The following is a 25,309-nucleotide window of genomic DNA, read 5'->3' on the forward strand; positions in this document are numbered from 1 at the left end:
CAACTGCATCTGTTCTTGAATAATTCTCCCTTCTCTCTCTCTCTGTATTTTTCTGACAGGTGCTTTCCAATTTGTCTTCAAAATCAGTGGAACACTTTCAATCATCATCGCAAGCATTCCTCCTGTGTTCTACATCATCATCTGTTTTGTAGCCAAGCCTAACAACCAAATAACAATTGCTGCCATCATGAGTGTTCTATACGCATTCCTCATGACTGCATCCTTCTTTTCTATCATCGGTGGGTAACAACTACTTGTGACTTCTAACTTTTGTTCATATTGTGATTTATGTATCAGAAATCCCTAAATACACATACACACACTAGTGTTCGGGGAATTTTGAGATTCCCCTGATGACAATAATAAAAAAAACTACAAAATTACAAAATTATTGTCCAAAAAGAGTTGAAGAGAGAGGCACACATAGATGTAAACATCTATGGACTGGAGAAACATATGTCACAATACCCATGATTGGCCAAAAAGTATGTGCAGTAAGAACTACTGTATTTCAAACAAGGCCCTACTGGGATCAATAAATCAGACTGATCCCCTGGTGAGGTGACTTTCATGGAATGACTGTCGCATTTATAATTTGTTGCCTTTGTGAAAGCCCAAATGATTGAGGGCTGATTACTCACAGTCATGGTCCAACTGTTCTTTGTCTATGGAGTCAGTGGTAGCATTGCATATTATGTTGGATAGTAATTTACAGATTGGAGAGGAGATTTGGAGTTTTTCCTTTAGTCTAGACATTTATCCCACAGCTTACAAATCACCTCTCAGTGTTCTCTGGCTCTCCTTTTTTGTTTGGTTTAAAGCCAAAGAATCGGCAAATGGTACACATGCATTCTTTTTACTAATAAGAGCGGACATCTTTCCTGCTGGAGTTATGCTGCGTTCTATTGTACTGTAAATCTCAGAAAAACATGACCTCTGACTTTTAAAAAACCATTCAATTCGGAAACTCGGGCAAGATCCATGTACGTCACAGCAATATGGCAGCGCTCACAGTGATTGGAAAGTAGAATTATATGGTCATCAATTTTAACTTTTATGTTGTGACAAATGCTATAAACAACTTTGTGTGGCATTTCCATTCCGCATCAGTTGATTTGTGTTTGATAGAAGGCATGTAGTAGCCTCCTAGCCTACTCCTCCTGTCTCTGTTAGCTACTTACAATGAGTCTGCATAAGACGTACAAATCGACAAAAAGCCTTCTATGGAAGGTCGGGTGTCTGGTGCTGTGGTAGTTCATGTAGGTCCTCAATACATGTTTCGGATGTTCAGTGGCAAGCTAAAGAAACATGAGTTTCCTGTGGGCATCCATGTTTTCTCGAGCAGATGCACTGGAATACATACAATACAAAAACCGACACGGAACTATCGACACCCAACTTGCAATGGAATGCAGCATTCGGGCTAAGAGTAGTTATGAGTTGTGCTAGCAGGCTTTTGTTTTTTTTTTAATATATATGCACTAACAATACAGCGAAATACAGAGAAAGCAAAAGACAGAGAGATACTGAATATAGTGCAAAACTGTTAACAGGCATGGCATAATTAAATATCTTTGTGTTATCGTGGCCAACCAACATCATATTCAACATTAATCTCATCATATCACCTAATACACAATACATTTCCCTTTAGGTGAAATGGTGATGCAGGGCACCTTCCTGACACCCACTGGCTTGTTTTTGGTTTCAATGGCAATCATGTATGCAGTGACAGCTTTACTTCATCCAGAGGAGTTTGGTATGGCTTTATTATAATATTATAAAAAAATGTTCACATTTTCATGTTTTCACATGTTTATGTTATAATACATGAAACGTTTTGTTATATTATGTTAATAGTTTTAAGTTAAATTAAGTGAACTTAAAGGGATCGTTCACCCAAAAATGAAAATTTAGTCATTATCTACTCACCCTCATGGCGATGGACAGTTGGGTGAAGAAAACAGGGAAAAGGCGTTGCACTTATCTCCCAAAAAAATTGAAGCAAAATACAAAATAAAACCACAAAATGTCGACATGAGGATGAGTAAATAATGACAGAATTTTTATTTTTGGGTGAACTATGTGTTGTGTTGTGTTGTGTTGTGTTGTGTTGTGTTGTGTTGTGTTGTGTTGTGTTGTGTTGTGTTGTGTTGTGTTGTGTTGTGTTGTGTTGTGTTGTGTTGTGTTGTGTTGTGTTGTGTTGTGTTGTGTTGTGTTGTGTTGTGTTGTGTTAACAGCTTTATGTTCAATTATGTTATGTTATTTCTCCTCTAGGCATGATTATCTACGGTCTGATGTATTTCATCTGTATCCCTAGTGGATACCTCCTACTGACTATCTACTCACTGGTCAACATGCACATTGTGTCCTGGGGCACAAGGGAATCCAACAAGTAATGCACTGATCATTATTAGAAGTAGTAGTCATTCTTTCTGAGGCAAACAACCATTTTCATTATTGATTCATCTTTTAATTACTTCATTCTTGATTTGCAATAATATAATTTTATTTTTAATAATTGTATAATATAATCTGTTCTATCATCCCTCTCTTCTAATCATCCAACAATCTAAAACGGATCTATTAGTTGATTACCTGACTTCTGATTTCAGTACTACTGGTGTTAGTTGTGAAAGTAAAGGTAACTGTAAGGGGGAATGTAAAGGTAGCTTTAGGGGTAGAAAAGCCAGTAAAAAAAACAGTAAACAAAGTAGGATTTTCTACCAGCAGCACAAGCAGCTATAACAGTGATCAATTTACTACAATCAATAAATACAAAGTTGTTAAGTTGGTCTGTGGTCATACACACAAACTCCAAAGAGGCATTCTGGCATTACTTGATAACTTGCTCACTAACCACATCCTAATTACATATGTCCGATAGATAAATCCTTTAATCAGTCAACCTCTATTTGTATGGCATATGTAAGCAAATACAGAGCTACATGGAAAAAAATGAAAAATATAACACTTGGAAAAAGCAAATATGAGTCGTTAATGTCAAAGACAGTTAAACTGAGTTTTATGCTCTTAATAAAACAAAAAGATAACGTTAAAAAGACAGAATAAAATATCTATAGTCAAATAACTAAAACATAGCAAAACAAATTTAAAAATGAGGGTTTATCATGATATGAGAATTTATATATACATACGTACATATTGTTATTTAAAATCTAAGCAGATTAAATCTGTCATGTTATCCATCCATTTACCACTGCTTATTCCAGTTTGAGTCATGGTTGGAGCAGACTGCTGTTAACTAATGATTCACTTTTACAACAGATAAATGGAGGCAGGAGGGAATTAATTTGTTTTCATTTATGTCTATCTGCATTCCCAATAATTAGTCACTATATTCAGCTGTATTTAAATGTGTGTGTGTTTTCTTACTGCCCATCATTCTGTCTGCCTGTCAGGGGAGAAGAAGTAGTGAAGAAGGACCAAAATATTCTGTGTGACAAAAACTGTAGACTCTGCTGCTGGGACATGAAATTACAGGTAGTGATACCAACCAGCTACTGACAAGCCTTCCAGTGGATAAACAGATGGACATATTTAGTAATTGTGTCCTGTTGCTTTACAGATAACACAAGAAACAGAGAATCTGATGATTCGACAGATCACAGGCCAGACTGCACCGAAAGACCCTCCTCTTCCAGTCACCTATCAGGACTTATTAACTCAACAGACAGCTGCAGATACAGAGCCTCAAGCCAATGTTGACACATCCAAAACTGTGGAAGGAGCTATGAAACCTCCAAATGGCAAACCAAACGGGAAGGCAGGAAAAGAAAATGACACTGACAACTGCAGCAGGTATTTATTTTAAATTCCTTTTTTTCTCCTCTCTTTATCAATAATCTATTTGTTCACTAAATATTTCAGTCAATCCGTTAGAAATCTACACTGCCATTAGGTTAATCATGCATGTAGTCAACTGACAACACCGACACTTCAGATTTTATCATGTGTAATGATGAAAAATAAAATAAAATAAAATAAAATAAAATAAAAATACCCACAAAAAGTAGATTTTGGTAAATTACCATTATCAGGATAATCATGAATATCGTGTTCAGCAGCACCTTAAGAGACTGCTGTGTGACCATTAATAAAAGAGACTGCCAAAACAGGCTACATAAGCACCAATCTCAAAAAATGCAAAAGATCTTAATCAAGCATAAGCATATTTTTTCCTTTTTTAAAAAAGTTTTTCACTACAAAGGAAGCACACTAATAAAAGATATGTGCCCCATCTGCGATGCAATCTCAACAAGATGTACTGTAAAACCAGGCATATTTTAGAGGCATTTTAAACTGAAATTTTCTTATCATCCCATGCTCATTAAGATTATTAATACACAAATGCACCAATACGCTTGAATTGTGAAATTCATACTACCAGATATTCACAAAAATTTGCGTGTGCAGCAATGACAGCATCGACAAAAGGAGCATAACATCAAGTGTAGCCAGCGAAGATGACGGTGAGGATGACGATGACTCTATGTTTAACCTAGAAGAAACAGAGGAACTCCCTGTCAGAGGTGAGAGGCACTTTAACTGTGTATTATTTGTCCTGTATACTACATCCTGTAATTCATGTGAGTGTAAAACATTATATAGTATAATGTAATTATGTAATTATGTTATTAATGTGTGTGTGTGTGTGTGTGTGTGTGTGTGTGTGTGTGTATAGACTGGGTAGAGCCAGTAAAAGAGGAGTTTTTGAAGAAGCTGACTTTTGCCAACATGAAGAGAAATCTACAAGCGCAAATAAGGTAAATAAAAAACATGACACAGAAAAATTAACATTTATGTATGTTCTTAATCATCAGGCTTTCGTAACAATGTCCTTTAAAAATTGTAGCAATGCTTGCACTAAATAAACAGTGATTTTTAAAATGAACTAGTTTGTATCCATCTCTACACGTCAGTGTTCCACCTTGGTGTACTTGTTGGTGAGGGGCACCAGCAACACAGTAGAAGCTGAAACGTAAATTAGATAAATAGCAATAGCGTATTTAGTCTATTTAATAAAAACACAGACCAATATGAAAAGTGACCTTAGATGACTTCTGTTGCCGTTTTGCGCTATACTTACAATAAAATAAAATGTATTCATTTTTTTAAGGATGGGGGGGAGGCTGCACTGCATGTGTCAATGTGTGTTTTTACTTAGGGTCTCACATGGGCTTTAGAAAAGCTCATGGGCAATTTTAAAACTTGTATCCAGTGTTTTAAAACTTGGCTAGTAAAATAAATACTCCCTTCCCTGTACATTTGTCTGTGTGTGTGTGTGTGTGTGTGTGTGTGTGTGTGTGCTATTTTTGTCCTTAGATACGTACTCCGTAACAAAAATGAGGATGATGTGTGTGAAGATTTGGTCTCAATGTTAACAAACACTCTTAATGAAGAGCTAAGTGGAGTGGGCCCTGAAGATATTTTGTCAGAAAGCCAGCTGGAGGAGTTACAATCTACATTGGAAGAGCGGGTAATAATAATAATAATAATAATAATAATAATAATAATAAAAAGAATAATAAAAAGAATAATAAAAAGAATAATCGTTAGAATTATCTTTTTTTATTCATTTACATCTCAGTAGTCCATATAACATTAAACCATAATAATGCTGCATAAGCAATTGATTTGGTTTAAAAAAAAAAAGTTTAATATGTTGTTCTTGAAATAAGGCAATAAGTTTAATATAATTATAAAGTTTACAGTTTTTACTGTTTTCAGCAACACATCCATTATAAATGAAATGTAAAACTGTATTACATGACATACAAATGTTTGTATTGCAGAGGAAAAAGAGGAATGATTGGCTCACTAAGTAATTGACTTTCTTTATCTCCCAGGCTCGGCGAACCCTCATAACCAGTCAAATGGAAAAATTAGAGAAGAGAGTAAACATAGCCATCAAGAAAACACTCAGCGCCCCGCAAGTGCAAAAACTTGATGAGGTAAGATTCTGATTCAGCCATCTGGCTTTGTGAGAAGCAAATACTATACCACGGCTAGCAGGGACAAGTCAGTGTCCACTGAAGAGCTGTGAATCTTTTTCTACAGATAAACAAAGAGTAATCTAAATAGGTAATCAAGAAAATGCATTGCCACAACAATAGTTCGCACCCAATACGATCTGAGTGGGTACAGTGGCAAAGCCAGGTTGATGTAAATGTTTTAGCAGTTTTACTTTTTTATGATTATGTGAATAAAGGTACATGAATTAAAAAAATCTAAGTAACCATTCTAAAATTTTATTTCATTATGATCTCTGTAATGACCTCAGTCAGATAAAAACGAATATTGCCTGTAGAGCCTTTAAGTTGGACAAGTGGCCCATTTTGCATTTATTTTCATAAATTCTAAAAATGATTTGTGTACATGCATGTGTGTGTGTGTGTGTGTGTGTGTGTGTGTGTGTGTGTGTGTGTGTGTGTGTGTGTGTGTGTGTGTGTGTGTGTGTCTTTAGGGTGAGCATGACTTCTGGAACAAATTGATTGATCGCTACTTGAAACCTATTGTTGACACAAAAGCACATCTGGAGGAAGTCACCAGAGAACTTAAGTCACTACGCAACAAGGTAAGCTATCTGCATTTACCGTTTATACACATCTGTTTCTTTTTTGTGGTATGAATTAAGTCTCACATGACGTGTACATATATTTCATTTTTTTATACTTCCAACCTGAAATACTAACAGTTAAGAACGACTGTAAAGCGGAGTGATACATGAAGAGTTAAAAGTCCCAGTGATGTTGTGCTGTATATCAGACCTCATGGAATGCTTTTCAACCAATCAAATTGCTTGATTGGTTGATTGGTTGATTGGTTGATTGGTTGATTGGTTGATTGGTTGATTGACCTACGGCCTCGTGCCTATAACTGAATAACAGCCGTGATGATATACAAGCACAACATCACTCCCTCTCGTGTGATATTGCCTAAATAGTTTACATTGGTGGCAGGTCTACAGACAGGTCCACAACAGAAAGGGAGACGCCTGAGACAAGTCAAACAGAAAGTTGCTAGATCTATCCATTTATGTTTACAAAAAAACCTTTCACCTCTCACCATTTCTTGCATAGTGCAGCTTTCAATCTGCTTAAAACTTTGAACAAGGGAGGGACACAAACAACCTATTAAAAAATATATATTACTACAAGAGCCTAACTGATGTTAAGTTCTTAAATACAAGTGTCTCTATCAATATTTTTTTTTATAAATCAAAAAACAATATAATATACACTCCAACATTCCTTTTTTCATCTCTTCAGAACCTTAATCTGAGTTTAAATAAATAAATAGTTTAAAATTAGTAATAATTAACAGGGACACTTACAGGACGAATGTAGAGGATTTAGGGGGATCTACTGGCATGTATGGAATATAATATTTAGAGCTATGTTTTCATAAGTGTATCATCAAACTAAGAAACTAAGAATAGTGTTTTCATCAGCCTAGATTGAGCCGTTATATCTACATAGAGAGAGAGTCGTCTTCCACCAATTCTGCCATGTTGCACTGCCATAAAATTTTCCCTCCCATCTACAGGCAGTCTTCCTGTATTTCATCGTCAACGTGCTGTGGGTGGTAGCTACCTTCTTTCTGCAGGCCATTGGAAATGATGTCATCAGCATCAAGATCCCTAAATACTTTCCAAATGGAACTGAATCTGGAGTCCTCAAGGTCAGGACAGACACACAGACACACAGACAGATGCATGTGCTGCAGAGATCGTTACAGTTAAAGGAGGATTGTGGCGCATTTTTGAATGTCTGTCAAGACTACTGTAACTCCTGATAAAAGTCATCACTATTACTGTCATTTTGTGCTGACAGGTGGAGCCTCTTAGTTTGATGTTCCTGCTGTCTTTTGCTATTCTTCTCATTATCCAGTTTCTGGCCATGTTATATCACAGGTACACACACACACACACACACACACACACACACACACACACACACACACAGAGAGAGAGACACATATACACACACAAACTTGCATTTACTTGTGCCACACACCCACTAATTATTCAGTTTTTACTTTTTTTGCAGACTTGTTTTGACAGCCTCACTGTTAACTCACATACTGATAATGAAAACTAAGCAGGAAAACATTCCTCTTTTAAGATACTAGGGGTTTGATTCTGCGGCAAAGAATTGATACCAAAGTTTTTAAACTGTTACTGGATATCTTCCCCCAACATGAGCACAGAAAATTTTGATTATTAAATTCTTGCCTTTATAGAGATTTGTAATGACGTGTCCTGCTGTGCTTGGAACTAGTGTACATCCATTTCCTCATTTTTATTTTCTTTTATTTTCTATCGTGTTCTGTTTCATCTTGGTTCCTCTCTGTTTGCAGAGTCTACACTTTGATCCATGTGGTGTCCTATCGCAGCACAGAAAAAGACTACAAACTGAGAGAAGATGTAAGCAACAACACTCAAACGCATGCACGCGTACATACACATAAAACTGCAGGGATTTGTTCTTTAATCCTTGTCAGGTATAAGACATGCAGAGAGTTTTGATAATGTTTAAGGGAATGTTGAGACTTTCTGACGAGGGGCTGTACGAGGTGCTTATCCATAGTTATATAGTGGACATCGGTAAGCACAACCCCAGTTTGGGATCAGAGGCAGGAGCACCATCACAGAACCTAAGCAATATTGTGCTGTGGACAAGCCCAACAAGGAAATGCATTTTAGCCACCTAAAAAAGGCCCAACTAAAAAAAAATATTTTTTGAATATTAGCGGTAAAATAAAAGAGCTTCATTGAGTAGGACCTCAGTAGAGCATAGATGGGGAACTGAAGGCTTCCCAATCAGAAAAGGCCATCTGTGGCAAGGTTAAGGAGTAAATTTTTAATATACTGCCATTTATCTCTTAATGATTATATTAGGAAGTTGTTTTTTTTGTAAGTAGCCTATGTTTTGCAGCTGCCCCCCATCCACAGCAAAGTATTGCTAAGCTTCTGTGGCAGTAATCCTGTCTGCTTCTCCAAACTGGGGCATGCTGACCACTATCTTCTGTAAGTAAATAGACTGACTTCAAGTGCCTCTTACAACCCTGCTTCAAAAGATCCAAACTATCCCTTTCAGGGATAACTATCCCTTTCCCTTTCAGGGATAGTTTGCTAAAGAAAGAGAACCAAATTGCCAACATACTTGCGATCGTGGCACAGAAAGAGGGAAACTTAACCCAAATTTAAACTGTACTATCAGTTACTAAAACACCATGACAGCTAGTTCAGAGACCAAAAGTACAGCTCAGTCTTGACAAATAAAGCAATAATGACTTTTACAGTGTTTGAGTTTTATAAATAAAAAAATCGGTAAATTCTGGAAAATTACATCTACTCATGGATGAGTGGCAGCACGAGATGTAAACATTAATGGTATCCTCCTCTGCTTAGCTGCAAGTTATTTAACAGCAATGTTGTTTTTATGCTTTTTAAGAAGTTACATGGCTAACTGAGTAATCCTGTTAGGTGCAACTCCTCCCTGTTCTCTAGTTTCCAGCTTCCCAGTAACTGTTTATTTGTCCCAAGCCCCAGCAGCCTCTGTCCTAGGTGCTGGGTGTCTGGGTGTGGACAAACTTCAGTAACTACAAGCCATATAATCACATCAACAGTTTTCTTTGACGGAATATAACTACATATACTTACTCAAGTACTGTTCTTAGGTAGAAATTTGAGGCACTAGTACTGTGAGTATTTTCTTTTCATGCCACTTTAAACTTTTACTCTACTACATCTCAAAAGGAAATATACTTTTTACTTCATTACATTTATCTGACAGCTTTAGTTTCCTTACACATTAAGATTTTAGCGTAAAAACAAAAAAGTTTTTTTTTTCAAAGCTGTTCATACAAGTACAGTTGCAAGGATTAGTTGATTAATCAATTGACTAACAAAAAAATCATTACCAACCGTTTTCTTTTTTTAATAGTTTGTTTCTTTTTTCCGTTTCTTTTTTTTATTTAATTTTTTTGTGGGGGTGCTCTATTTTCAGTTGTTTGGGTATTTCTTTATTATTAATTTTTTCATAAAGGTTTGGGGGTGTTTTTCTCTTTTTTTTTTTTTTACAGTTTTGAGGGTTATGTGTGGTGTTTTTTCTCTGTTTTTTTTTTTTAGTATTTTGAGTTTTGAAAAAGTAGTTTAAAAATTTAGATTTTTTTATGTTTCTTTCTACTACTTTTTGGGTTTTGGCATGTTTGGTTTGGGGTGTGTTTGTTTCTTATTTGGGTTTTTTGTTTTGTTTTTGCATTGGGTACTTATACTTTTAATACTTCAAGTATATATTCCTGATTATACTTACTTGCCTCTACAATGCTGGACTTTTATTTGTAACAAAGTGTTTTCACCGTGTGGTATTAGTACTTTTACATAAGTAAAGGCCCTGAATACCTCGTCCAACAGAACAGTTACATTAATTCAGACAACATCACGGGTCATTTCCCATCAGGAAACCCACAGAGCGAGCAGGTAAAGGGAGGGGAGGCATGTTTGACTCACCTGTTACCGGTGTCTGGAGAGCACCGCTGTCCTGTCCTCCATGGTGGCAAAGTGTCCTGAGAGTCGCGTTTCACAACTGTCTTGGATATTTGGAGTGTCATTTCCTGACAAATGTCCCGACGTCGTCCTCCTTTGTTACCGGGCCGCGGTAAAGCTCAGTTAATAGTTGAGTTTAAACTCCTAACATTAGCGACCTTCACAAGCTAGCGGCTGGTTTCGCAAAAGCACGTAGCTGTTAGCTGATATAACCGCTGCTGGAAAACTTGCTAACTAAACCGTTTGCTTCATTTGAACGAACTTGCTAACTTGCTAAGTGAGATTTCACTTAAGTAAAAGAGGCCAAAGAAATTTCGGTTCACAATTTTTCCCGTGTCCGGACCGCTCACTCCGTTTCCCTGAGGTTGCTAATGAAAGCATGTCAACTTCACCTGCGTTTCCTTTAAAGGGCATAATCCCTTTAGTGCAATACCACCTGTCGCCACAAATGTGTAGAAATTTACCGCGCAGAAATCCAGGGGGCGCTGTTTCACCCACTGTCAGGAATTTAATGGGGGGAAAAACTGGGATTAGACAGGAAACAGATTATGACACCGAAAATATGATATTTAAAATATTGACGATTGATACATTGCGTGATTAATGCCAATAACTACGGTATCTACAATTCCTTAATTTAGTCCAGTGGCTTCCAATCTTGGGGTCACACGATAAAGCATTGTATTTTATAGACTTTCAATTTAATCTTACTCTTAAAAGCAACTAAAGGTGTCAGATAAATGTAATGGAGATAAAAGTACAATATCTGACTCTGAAATGTCTTGGAGTTGAAATATAAAGTAGCATGGATTTTAAAAACCAGTGTTGGGAAGTTTATAATTACTTTATCAAAGTTTTGTGACTTATTGCATTTGATCACTTGTTGAATACTTTTCTAACCAATGTTTTAAACTGGGCAATAAAGCTGAAAAAAGTCCAGATATAGGCTATGCCAAAAGAAGGCATTCCTGCATGGCCAAAAGATGCAAAGCATCAAGTTTTACATTTTACAGATAATTTTTTTTACAGAGATTGATTTTAACTGTCTTTGTGTGAATAGCTTAAATTTCGAGGACCTACATTTAGTGTAAATATTTACTTTTCTATAACTTGTAATTACAAAATGTACATACATTTATGACAACAAAAAATGCAGGGCGAAACTATTGGTGTTTTATACAGCTAAAATCTTAGAAAGCAACTTTTCATAAAGTTTTGACTCAGTGTTTTATCTTACATATATATATTTTAACTAGCGAAATTTCGGCTGATAAGAATAAAAGCTAGATGCCGCAAACACAGCCAAAGAAAAATCTTATACCATTTGATTACAACATAGAAAGTCTTAATTATGTCTGTTCATTTACTCATCAATAACCCATATGACTTCTATCTCTCTCACTCTCTCTGTATCATTCTGTTACCTAGAAGGAGGAAGATGATGATGGCTTGACTCTGGAGAACACCACCGTCACTGGACTTTCCATCACTGGTGATGATCTGTTACTGTAACCAGTAAAACCCGACAACCAGCACGCACTGGCATTACTACTGGCAATCAACCAGCAGGTCTTTCACTACCTAAGGGCTGCAAATTAAATACTTGTTTTCATAATACACTTAACACAGTTCATGATCTTTGTAGACAGGTCGTGTATTTATCTTGATGTCATAGGAAATCATCTCATCTTCAACTATTCTATAGCAGCTGCTGCAACAGGTCCAATAATCTTTATCAAGTATTTTATTTGAATGTATTCGCTCTTGTATTTATTGTATTAGAAGTGTGGTTCAGTGTATTGGGTCCACAATCAGAATATTTTTTAATCAATCATAATCATGAGATAGATGTGGAAAGCAAATAATTTTCATTTGTCCAAGAAAAATGTACCTGTTCTTTATCAGTTCAGGCAAAAGTCAGATGTATTGCTCCCAAGCAACTCTGCCAGTCCTTTATGTGCCATATTTGGAAAAGATATATCGTGAAAAAAACTTTTAACATTTTACTGTTAAATCTCACTAATTTTATACCCTTAAATGTTTCTGGTAATAATATATATGTACATTTTTTAAAAAGATTGTATCAGTGTAATTATGTATACAAATTGTAACAAAGCACTTTACATAGGGGTAGATTTAAATAAAGTTCCTGCAAAACTACTGATATGATTAAAATAAATGTGTGGATCCTTGTATTGCAAAAGAAAGATATCTGCATATCATGTTAGAAATAAATGTTATCACCAGCTGACATTGATCTGCTCATCCAACACAAAAATTTTCTTTGTCTTTTGACTTAATTAAATACAAAGATTCTCCTTCCTAACCGTATGGATGGTTGGCGAAAACAATATCGGATCAGGTAACAGACTACAGTTTATAGTTTCTCAGTCCGGTGTATTCTCTCATACCCTCTTGAGCACAAGCTGAAAGTTAAGTATCAGGCTCCTGAAAGCAGTTCACATTGAAAAAAACAAACCTTTGTCCTTCTATTTATGTATATCTCAAAACCATTTCAAAAGAACAAACAACCTCAGTTGACCTTTTTTATTGAATAAGTCATTTCATTCAAATGAATGGAAGCATTCGACACAGTTACTAAATAGAGGCAATTGCAAAGCAATCATCCAATATATTTTTGGGGAGACAGATTTCAGCTGAGAGTAAGGCAGCAATCTGAAACTGAGCACAACCGTAAAGGTTAAAATCCATTTCATCACTGCCCTCTGTGGGTGCAGAGCAGAAACACACCAGTACGACAGTTACACAGAGCAGTAATGTAACATGTAGCATGTTTATAAGTTGTTCAGCCAGATTGAGGTGTGTTGTATTTTGGACAGAGGCTCAAGACTGATTGTTGCCACCATTCCCCAAACACCGAGTACAAAAAAAAGTGACACTTAATATAAAACTCAATGGAAGAAGCTTCAAATGTCATTAATTTAATGTTATATCACATAATGCAACCTTAATTAAAGGTTGATTAGTCAGTGTTTATGATCCTATGCAAGACTGCAAGTGAATTACATACCTATTGATGTAAAGCTGTAAAGTTTTCATAAATTTCATCATTCCATGAGTTTTAACTAATAAGCACACATCGGGCCTTACAAAACGTCTGCCAGTGGTCCTGTGTTAATATACTGAACACAGAAAGTCTGATGTTAAACCTGGAGGAAAGTGCTAACTGGGGATAAATCGAGTTTATCAGAAAGCATTTTAACTGTATTTTAAGAGGGGAAGTTCGTCACTTAGTGTACTGTGAATAATATTTCAAAGCTTACGTTTCAGCCTATATCATGATGGAGATGCTCTTCACTGGCAGTCAAAGAAAACCCCTGCCAGCCCAGATGAGTGGCAGTCAGTCTGATCAGTCCACAGGTTGGCACTTCAGTAATCAAAAGCTTGACTGAAGCTGCGTTTGTGTCCTCCTCTGTTCTTGCCAAAGCCGCCACCACCACCGTTCCGGAACCCATTGCTACGACCGCCATTTCCCTCGAAATTTCGCCCCCTTCCACCTCTGAATCCTCCTCCTCTGTCACCACGGTTACCACCACCAAAGCCTCTGTTGCCTCGGTTGTTAAACTGCTTTTCCTCCAGTTCTGGGAGTTCTGTGGCTACTGTCAGCTGCCAGCGGCGTCCGTCCTTCCAGTTCTCCTGTTGGACGATCAAGAGAGGGGAAAAGGATGTCAACCTCAACATGCAACACTGTCAAAATATTCATATTTTACTTTGGATTATTTATCTCCAACAATTTAATGTTAATGACACTATACCACATCTTGAGCAGACATGAGCTTTCACAGTTGTTCTCACCTGAACCTCCTTGACTTTGTCGGCTGGGACATCAAAACAAACTCCCTGTTATGAACACAAAAGAGATGAGATGGTGAACGTTTCTGTATCACTCTGTTTTTGAGAGCAGTCAGTCTATGTACCTGCCGTGCTATCAGAAGAAGAGCTCATTTACGATTAACGTTACATAATGAGACAAACAAAGTCTTCTGTCTGTACTCTGCGTTTCGTCTGCATCAGTGGATGTTTTCTAAGAGCCTACGGATACAGACGAAACGGAGCTGTCCTACCGGAGATCATGGAGGCAGTGTAGTGGAGTTCAAGTGAGATACTTAAATAGTAGACGACCAAGAAATTCAATTTAAGGGGGACTGGAATGAATCTGTAATTTATAATATTTACTAAGATATAGTGAAATTAGTGTTTCTTAGTCCACATGTCGGGTTGCATATAATGGCTGCACAGACAGCCGCTGTCTACAATGCTGCCTGTTTAAAAGGTACAATATTACGACCTTCTCCACTATCGCCACATTTGTTGTATGAAACTTTTGACCCTGCCCTTTAGTGCCATCTATTGGATGTATCTATGCTATCTTCAAGGAGGACTTGTGGAAGCACTCTCCATCATCTGGCTCAAATACTTTTATCCTACATTCATGTTCAGCTTTATAACTATACACTCCAAAAAAATATAGTTTTCCTTATAAAGAGATTACTCAATCCCCTATTCTTAACCTTAACATAAAAATATTATTTTCTTTAATGTGCACATAAACAACAGCAGCACATCACATATGTATGTATTTGTCATACTTACCGTTTTGCCTTTAAGGAAGGTCATTCTGTGAACGTGGTTCTCGAACTGTTCTCCGAGCTGGTCTTTGATGGCTCTCCAGGCATAACCCAGATTATGCATCTCCTGAGAACACACCAGCTGCACAGTGGTGTAACCCTGCAAAGTTAAGTGGAAACAATAAATTAGGGTTATAAAGCAAACCCATGACAGAGCCGCAACATTAATGTGTTACAGCATTTACATGTCATGTGCATGTGTGTGTGTCTGAGGGCTGCTACAGGGGCTGCATCTTACAAATGATGTGAAACCCCTGGAGGGTGATTGGGTGCGGCTGCTGCAGTGTTTTAATTTACACTGCAACCCTAAACTAACATATGAAGCTACCTTGTCTTGCAACTGTTAGTGTGTGCAGTGGCTGCTGTAATACAGCTGTGTTTCAAGATTTGTTCGTGTATATAACTGATTTGTCTTTTGTTTTCTTATCTTTCTATCGGTGGATGCATTTATTATGTTATGTAAAGGCGGTTTATGACGAGAACAAAACCAGACTCACAGCATCAGAGTTGAGCAGTGACCTCTGCTCTAGACTTGTGGCTCCAGAAATATGTGCCAGAGCAGCAGCAAGTGCTTCAACTGCTCCCTTTTCCTCAATCAGCTTCTCGGCTGACTCTCTGAAGTATGCGATGGCTGTAACTGGAACAGAGTCCAGAAACCTGGACGCAATACAGAAACAAAATCACAACAACCCAAAAATTAATTGCTCGCTATCACAACATTTGTTTCACATGGAGCACAATCATGCTTAAGGAGACTCCAGCAGGGTAGCAGGTCTGGAGCCACTGTTTCAAGTCTTGTTGCCCAAGTAATGATAGTATTCCTCATTATCAACCAAATGATGATGGCTGTCAATCAATTACAATAGATCTGTACATTCAAAATATATACAGTTGCACTCGGCTCTCATTGTCCAGAAATATGTACCTGACAGCATCTTTGCTTGACGACTTGATGATATCGTTGGCAGTGGGGACGCCAACTCGTCTGAATGTGATACCCTGAAACAATACCAAATAAAATGCATTTAGGTTGATACTTAATATAAAAACATCTTAAGCAGAGTTGCACAGATGACACAGAGTTTCCAAATTTCTTTGTAAATAAAATTCACTCACTATTCCTCACCACAGGGAAAAAGTGGCTTTCAGCCCGGTTGTTTATGTGACACCTTCCTACATTCTCAATCCTCTTCTTTTTATTCTTTCTTTCCTTCAATTACAGATTTTTGGTGTGACAAAGAGTGGCCGTGGCCATCAACGGACTGAACATTACCTTGCTCTGCCACTGTCCTTACTGTTCATTTCCCATGTGGAGCACAGATATGACTGAAAGCACTTTTTTTGCATAGCTAACAACTAAACATGTTCCCCCTTTGTCCCACTTTCTTCTTCTACTTCTACTGAGTTTAAAAGTAGACGTACTGCTTTGTTTTCTACGTAGCGCAACTGGTCCTCCTCTTTCCTCTGATAGAAACAGATGCAGACTCCAGTCCTTCCTGCTCGGCCTGTACGTCCTGAACGATGGATGTAGGACTCCACATCCTGACACAAACCACAGAGACGGAAACATTTTCAGAGAAGTAAAGATGAGAGGCCCTCAATGTTCATATTTTATGCAACACTGTAACAAGAGTGTACACGTTACATTCATCCACTAAGAGCTAATTCTAGTGCACAAAAGTTTACTATAGCTATTCCCATTTTCAATTTAACATAATCTGAAGCGTGCAAAAGTCAATTTTTAAACATACTGTTTCATGCGAATGACATCTGCACCTTAAGATGAAAACTATTTTAAAAATCTTAATATACCCAATGAATGTAAAGATGCACTCATGTTAGAAAATTCTTTTTGATTACTGGCAAAACATCAGACCTTGGGTGGAGAACACTGGACCACAAGGTCCACTTCAGGGATGTCTAATCCACGAGCTGCAACATTGGTGGCAACCAGAACCTCAAAAGCCCCATTTCTGAAGCCCTTTAGTGTCGTCTCTCTCTGTTTCTGAGGAATATCCCCATGGAGGGATTGGGCACTCTGAAACGAAACAAAAAAAAAGAAACATGAGAAATGGACATGAGAAAATGTGTTGCTTTTTCATTGTCATTACTATTGATCTGACACATTAAACACTAAAAACACAAAAAATCTAGTTTTAAGAGGTAAGGCAACAGCAGTGCTCAACACATGAATGAAATGTCATTTTAAACTAAAGATGCAATGCACAGCCCTGAATCAGCTATTCTTAAACTGTTGTGCGTGTGTGTGTGTTTGTGAGTATGTCTACCTGTTTGATGGATGCATTCAGGGAAAGTTCGTTGGCCTCTTTCTTTGTCTCACAGAACACAATAGTTCTGCCATGGCTGCCGCTGTAAACCTGGATCACATCGCCTAACACGGCTGCACGCTGTGACCAGTGGCACGCTATGGCCAGATGCTACAGAGGACAGGAGAGGACAGAGGACAGACAAAAACAGAAAGGGAGGGAGTCCAGGGAGTGAGAAGAGAGACATTTTCATTAATAAAGTTGGCCGACTTTATCTTGTACTTCATTACTATTCAACCGGTGTTGATGATGATAAATACAGCAGATTTTTACTGCAAATGAACATTGCAAGCTTTCCTGGTGGAAATATATACACGTGTATTTTACAGTCTCAAGTAATATAACTTTACCAGCTTACAAGCAACTTTGAGAGCTTGAAGCCCAAGAATTAAGATTGCTATAACATTTGTTATGATGCACCCATCAGACACTAATCGCCTTTTTCTCCTCTGCCCACTGGTTCTCTCCCTCTCTCTCACACACACACACACTTACTTCCACAGTTGTTGCCGCTTTCTGAGTTTTCTTGCCAATCAGATCAACATGTTTGCACCCTGGTCTCATGTATCTCTTGGCCACCTCGTAGACCCAGGGGGGGCAGGTGGCCGAAAACAGAAGAGTCTGTGGGTTGGAGTCAGAGTCTGGGGAGAACGCGCACACACATTTCCTTTATTTTACATACATGGCCACAATTCACTGATCTTTAACTCTACTTTAACATAAAAACACACAGAAACAAGACCATTTACACTCAATGCAGAAACATTGTCAGGAAACACTTTCACAGACACACACTTTAACAATACTTGACCTTTCTTGTATGATGTAGCCAAAATCTCTTCAACTTGTTCTGCAAATCCCATGTCCAACATTTGGTCCACTTCATCCAGAACAACATGCTTCAGTTTAGAAAGGTCGAGTTTATGGTTCTGGAGATGGTCTTTGATACGACCAGGGGTGCCGACCAAGATATCGATACCATTACGGATAGCATCAACTACACAGGAGGAGACCAGTGGACAGTTATCATTTATATTAATGCATTAAGTATGTTGTTAAAAGTGCACACAGAAATGACATCAGAGACAAAGAGAAGAACATTTTCTAGAATTTACAAGATCTTGTTATGAATTTTCTATCTATTTAAATATCTGACCTGAAAAGTACTTGTATTAAAGAGGTATTACTTACTCTGTGGGTTGTACGAGCTGCCTCCGTAGAAACAGGCGAGCGACACTCTCTTGCTGATGTCTTTAAAGTCCTTGGCAACCTGGATAGCCAATTCTCTGGTTGGAGTTAACACCAAGACCTACAGACAGACAGAAAAGAGAGTCAGTTACACACAATCATACTCAAAAAAACAAACTGATACTGGGACTCTGACTGATGCTAGTTGTCAGCGATCAGTGTGGCTGTGTGCACCTTGGGAGCTCGGCCTCTGGCGAACTCCGCTGAATCCCTCTGGAGTTTCTCCACCAAAGGAATGGCAAAAGAGAAAGTCTTTCCTGTTCCTGTTCGGGCTTGGGCAATCACATCCTCTCCATCATATACAGGATTAAATGTCTTCACCTGAATATCAAACAGGTAAGAGACTCCCCGAGCTGAGAAAGTGACAGAAAGAGAGGTGACAGAGATAAAAGAGGGGGAGAAGATGGAATGACAGGACGGGGAGAAAGAGAGGAGATCGATCATAATTTGTTATTGAAAAGAGTGTGTATGCTTGATTGTTGATTTTCTACCTCTTGAGCAAAAACAAATGCCACAGCCCTGGTCATCTAGCAATTTCAAATGTATTTGAATCTTTCTACAGCATAGACAGCCTATTTTTTTAAAGAAGAATGTCTTTAAGAACACCCCAAGGCACCTGAGCAGCAAAAACACTCGATGATGATCACCAAATTTTATATTCAAATGTTAATTATTTTAATCAACACACTGTGCAAGTCAGATCACTTCTCAAAGGCTGACACAAAATGTTAATTAATATTAAAAGTTGTGTATACATGAAGAAAAAACATGTGTTCCGGCACAATGAATATGCTAAGAAGTTAAGTTGTCATCTACTGTAATTTAATTGTATTTTACGACATCTATTGCACCTCTGTCCATCCTGGAAGAGGTGCAATAGATGATGTGGGGGTTTAAGGACAGAGGGATGGCGTAAGCTGTAAAGCCCTCTGAGGCAAATTGTGATTTGTGATAATGGGCTTTATAAATAAAATTTAAGTATTTGACTTACATAATTGAAGCTCAAGGTTCAAATATGCTGAAAGCAAAAGTCTACACAGCTTTTTTTCACAGTAGTAAAAACTCAGGTGTAAAAAATTTAAATATGATGTTTACCTTTAAGTTTATCAATGGTCACTTGGGAGATCCTGAAGTTGGAGAAGGCCCCTTCTTTCTGCTCTGGAGTCTCCTAAACAAATGAACAGAGTCAGACTATAAAACTGTTATCGTAACCTACAGCTGACTTTGAGGAAAATGACTGACAGTCTGAAAAGTTGACGTAAATGTAATCTGAACATAGCAGGTAAATGAAATTAAACAGAATAATTTAAGTGTACACAGTCTGTGAAACTATTAAATATTTATAAACATACTGTGTAATAAATGTGGTTCTTTTGCGGGTATCTTGTGGTTTTTTCTTACCTACAGGTCTAATGTATAGGATTTAGGGGGATATACTGACAGAAATGGAATATAAGTGGGTTTTTTTAAGTATATCATTACCTGAGAATTACTGTGTTTTCATTAACTTAGAATGAAGCATTTATATTTACATAAAGGAGCGGGCCCTCGTTTGTTAAGTCCATCCAACAGAGGTCACACTTCACCACTTATTCACATCACCATTTATGCTAATTACCACAAGACAGATATATCACACAGAAAGTCACAACACAAACTTTAAACTTCTCCTGGGAGGAAAACTGAATACAGTCAGTCTGCGAGTCGTACCGTTTCTTTTTCGCTGTCACTAGCAGAGTCTTCACTCGACTGGGCCGGTGTCTGGATGGGCGTCTGAACAGGGGTGTTTAGAGTGGAATGTCCGTTGGTTTCTGCCTCTGTGATTGCTTTCTTTTGCTTCTTTTTCTTCTAAATCCCAAGATAAAAGTGGAGATGATTTTATAAACAACTTCATAGATAATGAATATAGGTGGTTGTCCATTAAGACTAGGCCTTTAGTAAATCTATCCAACTGGTAAGTACATATTCAAACTAACAACACAGCACTGACCTCTGTGTCTCCTTCAGCGTTCTTCTTCTTCTTTATCTTCTTTGGTGTTTCAACACCGTTACTGTTGCCATTCATGTCTGTGGCTTCATCTATGTGGTCGTTTACTTGGTCCACTGCCAGCTTGTCTTTTTTCTTTTTCTTTTTTGGTGCTGGAGGTTCACAGTCAGGGTCCTCCGGTTCCTCCAACTGCTTCTTCTTCAGCTTCTTGCCCTCTTTGGTCTTGTTCTTTATTTGTTTTTTAACAAAAACAATAAAGGCAAACAGATTTCAGTTAAAGCAAAAACTGTGAAGCTACTTAAGAGTTTTATAGAAACATGTTGTGAAACGTGTGTAATATCAACAGCACTGATAGAACTAGGTCTCATTTGGTGTAAATGTCAGTTATTAAGAACACATAATTTTGGAATGAACTACTACAAAAGATTGGAAATATAATTTACCCATTTTTTAGTTGAAATTAAACTCATTGCAACACACCTGGAAAGGGTATTGTTTCCATTTAAAATATCTGCTCCATACATTATAATATGAAATGTAAGGTTAAAATAATAATTTAAGTAAAAAATAAAAAAGAAAGTTTATTGTTTTAAATTTGCACAACTTAGGATGGCTGCATTCATGTTGCTTTATTTTTAGGATTTGTGTCCACATAAAGTATGTTGCTCTTTATCATCCCGCTGATGATCCATCAAGTCAAAAATAATCAACAACTATTCTGATTATCACTCAATCAACCCCCTTTAGTTTATTGGACTGTTGCTTTAAATTACTTTGGCTTTGGAAACTTGTGATGCTATTTTTCATAACTTTTGAAACATTATAGCATGCACAATTAATCAAATTAATATTATCAGTTTGGCATCAAAGGTCATTCTTGTAGTAGTTTGACAAAACAATCCAAACCCTTCTTAAATTGAAAGATGACGTGGAATTTTGTTGTCAAATAAATAAATCATAAAAATCTTCCAAAAATCAGCAATAAAACAGTAATCTGCGGTAAATTAAACTACATAAATTGTTTCCGTTATGAGCAGATTGTTTTGTGTACTTGACACACAGCTGACCGTCACCAGCTGTATCAAACGTCATCAGGTCGCGCTTAAAGCGCACGCAGCTGTATGTTAAAGGCATCCACGTTGTCCACCCATCCGATCCGCACATCAGCTCACGTGGGCATGCCATGTGATCTTGTAGCTAGGCTAATTCAAACAACATATGCTAATATTAACTTAGTAGTGGACGCGTTCACTTTTGTATTCATACAGCTGTTGATTATACAATGTTAATGACAATTCTGTACTAGTGTCGCTCCATTAACCCATCTTACGCTGGTTTTCTGGCAGTTAGCTAGCTAGTGAGCCGAGAGGAAGCACGTTCAGCCACATGTTGTCAAACATGGAGCCGCCGGGACGAGCCGTCTCTACCTCTACACCGATAAAACAGTCTGTCCGCGGCGACACGACATGCGCTGCTCACCTTCAAGGGTTTAGCCTCCGCTACAGTGTCCACGTCGTCGTCCATGGCGTGATCTTCGGTTTCAAAGATGATTTTTGACGGCATTTCTCTTCCCTGTTGGAACCCCTCAGCGTTTACACACAGGCTAACCCACGGGCACGCGGATGGAAAGGAACGCGCAAGGCTGTGCGCGCAAGCGCGTACACGAGCCACAACATAGAAATAGAAGTGATAGATCAGCACCGCCCACAGTCTATGGGCACAACAAGCATGAACATTACTTTCCTAAAAACACCAGTGCCAAAAAATACTTTACTGCGAATTATACACTATAGATGAACTAAAAGAGCTAAATATTTATAGAGATATATCAATTGTTTATATTTAGAGAATTAATTAATTAATTAAACAACGACTCTCATTAGAATAATTAGGCCAATTGTAAATGAAGCTGTGACAAGATCAGCCAAATATGCCTCATTCATTCTGTAATTTGACAAATAGTCAAAAAGGAGCCACACTGCGTTTTGAACACGTTGGAGTCAACACTAGAACAGTAGCGATAATAAGCTCCCAGCAGATGGCGCACTGTGTCCTGTTCTTAAAGACATCAAGAGTTAAAAAGCGAGAGGTCATTTTAGTTATCTATTGATCTATGATAGGTCTTTACACCAAAAGTCCAGTATGGTTTTTTTTCTGCTACAGTAAACATATGTGCTCTGTAAACCACATGTCCTCTGCTCTGTGAGGAAAAAAGTAGAAAATAAATTATTTAAAGGGGTTAGTTTGCAACATAATTTGTTTTTTATATTACCCCTTTCACTTAGACTTAGACTTAGACATGTTTATTTATCCCACTTGTGGGAAATTCACTTGTCACAGCAGTCGTGTGTACAGAAAAAAAAAAAAAATATATATATATATAAAAATATCAATATATACAAAATATAAAATATAAAATATACAATAGTGCAAAAATAGGCATGTATCAAGGAAAACAAAAAATGTACAGGTTGTAAATACAAAAGTCAGAGAGTGCAACTTTTTATTGTAGTGAGTCCAGATTATTGTTGGCTCAGGCTGGTGTTGACCTGCGGTAGCGTTCCTTCCTGCAGCGTGGGTACCGCAGTCTGCTGCTGAAGGAGCTGCACAGGTCTCCCACAGTCTCATGAAGGGGGTGAGAGGGGTTGTCCATGATGGATGTCAGCCTGGTCAACATCCTCCTCTCACCCACCTCCTCGATGGAGTCCAGGGGACAGTCCAAGACTGAGCCGGCCCTCCTGACCAGCTTGTTCAGCCTGTTCCTGTCCCGCTCTGTGCTTCCACTGCCCCAGCAGACCACAGCATAGGAGATGGCTGATGCCACCACCGAGTCATAAAATGTCCTTAACAGAGTCCTGCTCACACCGAAGGACCTCAGTCTCCTCAACAGGTGGAGACGACTCTGGCCCTTCCTGTACAGGACATCTGTATTGTGTGCCCAGCCCAGTTTGTTGTTGAGGTGAACACCCAGGTACCTGTACTTCTCCACGATCTCAATGTCCAGGCCCTGGATGTTCACCGGTGCAGGCTGAGGTGGTTTCCTCCTAAAGTCAATCACCACCTCCTCTGTCTTGCTGGCGTTGATGCTCAGGTGGTTCCGTTCGCACCAGCAGACAAAGGAGGTGATGACCTCCCTGTACTCCAGCTCGTCCCCCTCAGACACACATCCAACGATGGCTGTGTCATCAGAGAACTTCTGGATGTGGCAGCTGTCAGTGTTGTGGGTGAAGTCTGATGTGTACAGAGTAAACAGGAACGGGGAGAGCACTGTACCCTGTGGAGCCCCCGTGCTGCAGACTACCACATTCACATTCACCACATTCACCTTATTATAAGCAATGTCCATCACTTCCCTTTTTTACCCCTTAGACTGTTTACTGCAAAATTTGAATTACTTACACATATGGTTGACTAAATTACAAAAAACATTTATGTCTCTTTTCTTTTGTGATATCGTTGATGAATAATCTTAATTACATCACAATTACATTGAAAAAAATGTTTTAAAAAATGATTTGACTGAAGAATGTAACTATAAAAAGTAACTACATTGAAAATGTATATAGAGTAACACAACAGAAACATGTTTAAAAGGTTAAAGGGTTCAGAAAACCCAAAATGAAAAATCATTTAAATAGCTAAAATGCCAAAAACTAGAAAACACATGATGATTTAACTATTTACCAGTATCAATAATTTATTTATTGCTAAAGGGTGATGGTGTTTGATCCTATTTACTATGTAAAGGGTCTTTGAGTTTCCTGAATAAATCTATATCTATAAATAAAATGTATTATTATTATTATTATTATTATTATTATTATTATTATTATTATTATTATTATTACTGGTCTATTATTAGTGTAAGTTATTGGAAAACAGAGTTTAGTGTTCAGGCTTCAGCCCAAATGTATTAATTGCTCATTTTAAATCCTTAAATTAACTTAAGTACCTGGGACCTGAAGTACCTGAAAATTGTACTAAAGTAAGTCTGGCTGTTATTTTGGAGCCCTGCAGGCAGCCTCCGTGCTGGGGGCAGATACCTGATGGTTATGATGTCAGTCCAACCCCACCTCCACTTTCTCTGCCTCTCTATGAAACATTGTTTGATCTTTCTTTCTCTTTCTCTTTCTTTCTTCTTAATTACCTGTGGGAGAGAGGTTTTGGAGATAGTCTGCTTCATGAACTGCTGATAGCCATCGATTGTCTAGCCATTTTTTTTATTGTTATTGTTGTTTAGTTTCTGTAATGTTGTTTTTCTGATGTGTGTTTGTGATTAAACAACATCATTACTACACAGGTGTGTCTTGGGAATGGTCATAAAAATGTGCAGCTTCATCTTGAAAAAAACATTTATGCAGATTTCACATGACTAAAGCTACAGAAATGCATTTTTCGGTCACAGATACCACAAATAATCAGTCAGTATTTGCCTTATGCAGTGAAAACACACATCCTTTGCATGGAGTTGATCATGTTACTGATTGTGTAAAGTCTTGTGTAATGTTAGCCCACTCCTCTGCAA

The 25,309-nt window shown here is 37.8% G+C and overlaps 2 protein-coding genes across 2 annotated transcripts in view; one reads left to right on the top strand and one right to left on the bottom strand.

The window, feature by feature from the left end:
• chs1 (chitin synthase 1) overlaps positions 1-12,733 on the top strand; it is a 31,231-nt gene extending 18,498 nt beyond the window's left edge. The window contains exons 22-35 of the mRNA XM_042487807.2: positions 60-239; positions 1,655-1,759; positions 2,278-2,395; positions 3,423-3,504; positions 3,590-3,822; positions 4,438-4,553; positions 4,706-4,787; positions 5,347-5,500; positions 5,871-5,975; positions 6,488-6,598; positions 7,570-7,704; positions 7,857-7,936; positions 8,383-8,449; positions 12,002-12,733. Of these exons, the coding sequence (XP_042343741.2) occupies positions 60-239; positions 1,655-1,759; positions 2,278-2,395; positions 3,423-3,504; positions 3,590-3,822; positions 4,438-4,553; positions 4,706-4,787; positions 5,347-5,500; positions 5,871-5,975; positions 6,488-6,598; positions 7,570-7,704; positions 7,857-7,936; positions 8,383-8,449; positions 12,002-12,085 (1,652 nt within the window). The 3' untranslated portion in view covers positions 12,086-12,733. The remainder of the gene's footprint in view (positions 1-59; positions 240-1,654; positions 1,760-2,277; positions 2,396-3,422; positions 3,505-3,589; positions 3,823-4,437; positions 4,554-4,705; positions 4,788-5,346; positions 5,501-5,870; positions 5,976-6,487; positions 6,599-7,569; positions 7,705-7,856; positions 7,937-8,382; positions 8,450-12,001) is intronic.
• A 372-nt stretch (positions 12,734-13,105) lies between these two features.
• ddx21 (DEAD (Asp-Glu-Ala-Asp) box helicase 21) lies at positions 13,106-22,424 on the bottom strand. Its single transcript, XM_042504641.2, has 16 exons — positions 22,264-22,424; positions 20,788-21,012; positions 20,508-20,645; positions 19,893-19,965; positions 18,972-19,150; positions 18,741-18,858; positions 18,361-18,546; positions 18,045-18,190; positions 17,511-17,660; positions 17,099-17,260; positions 16,645-16,764; positions 16,148-16,221; positions 15,720-15,879; positions 15,188-15,322; positions 14,390-14,434; positions 13,106-14,230 (listed from the first exon to the last, which is right to left on the bottom strand). Exons 1-16 carry the CDS (start codon positions 22,345-22,347, stop codon positions 13,964-13,966), a joined length of 2,262 nt encoding a protein of 753 aa, XP_042360575.1. The 5' UTR covers positions 22,348-22,424; the 3' UTR covers positions 13,106-13,963.
• Between the last annotated feature and the right edge of the window lie 2,885 nt (positions 22,425-25,309).

Source organism: Plectropomus leopardus, chromosome 1 (genome assembly GCF_026936395.1).
Source record: "Plectropomus leopardus strain MGB_pleo_1.0 chromosome 1, ASM2693639v1, whole genome shotgun sequence".
NCBI classification, from domain to species: domain Eukaryota; kingdom Metazoa; phylum Chordata; class Actinopteri; order Perciformes; family Serranidae; genus Plectropomus; species Plectropomus leopardus.

Coding starts and splice junctions, on each gene's coding strand:
- ddx21 (XM_042504641.2), bottom strand. CDS start 22,347: ATGCCGTCAAAAATCATCTTTGAAACCGAAGATCACGCCATGGACGAC. Junction 18,191..18,360: donor GGCTACATCATACAAGAAAG/GTCAAGTATTGT, acceptor CGTTCTCCCCAG/ACTCTGACTCCAACCCACAG. Junction 16,222..16,644: donor GCTACGTAGAAAACAAAGCA/GTACGTCTACTT, acceptor GTATTGTTTCAG/GGTATCACATTCAGACGAGT.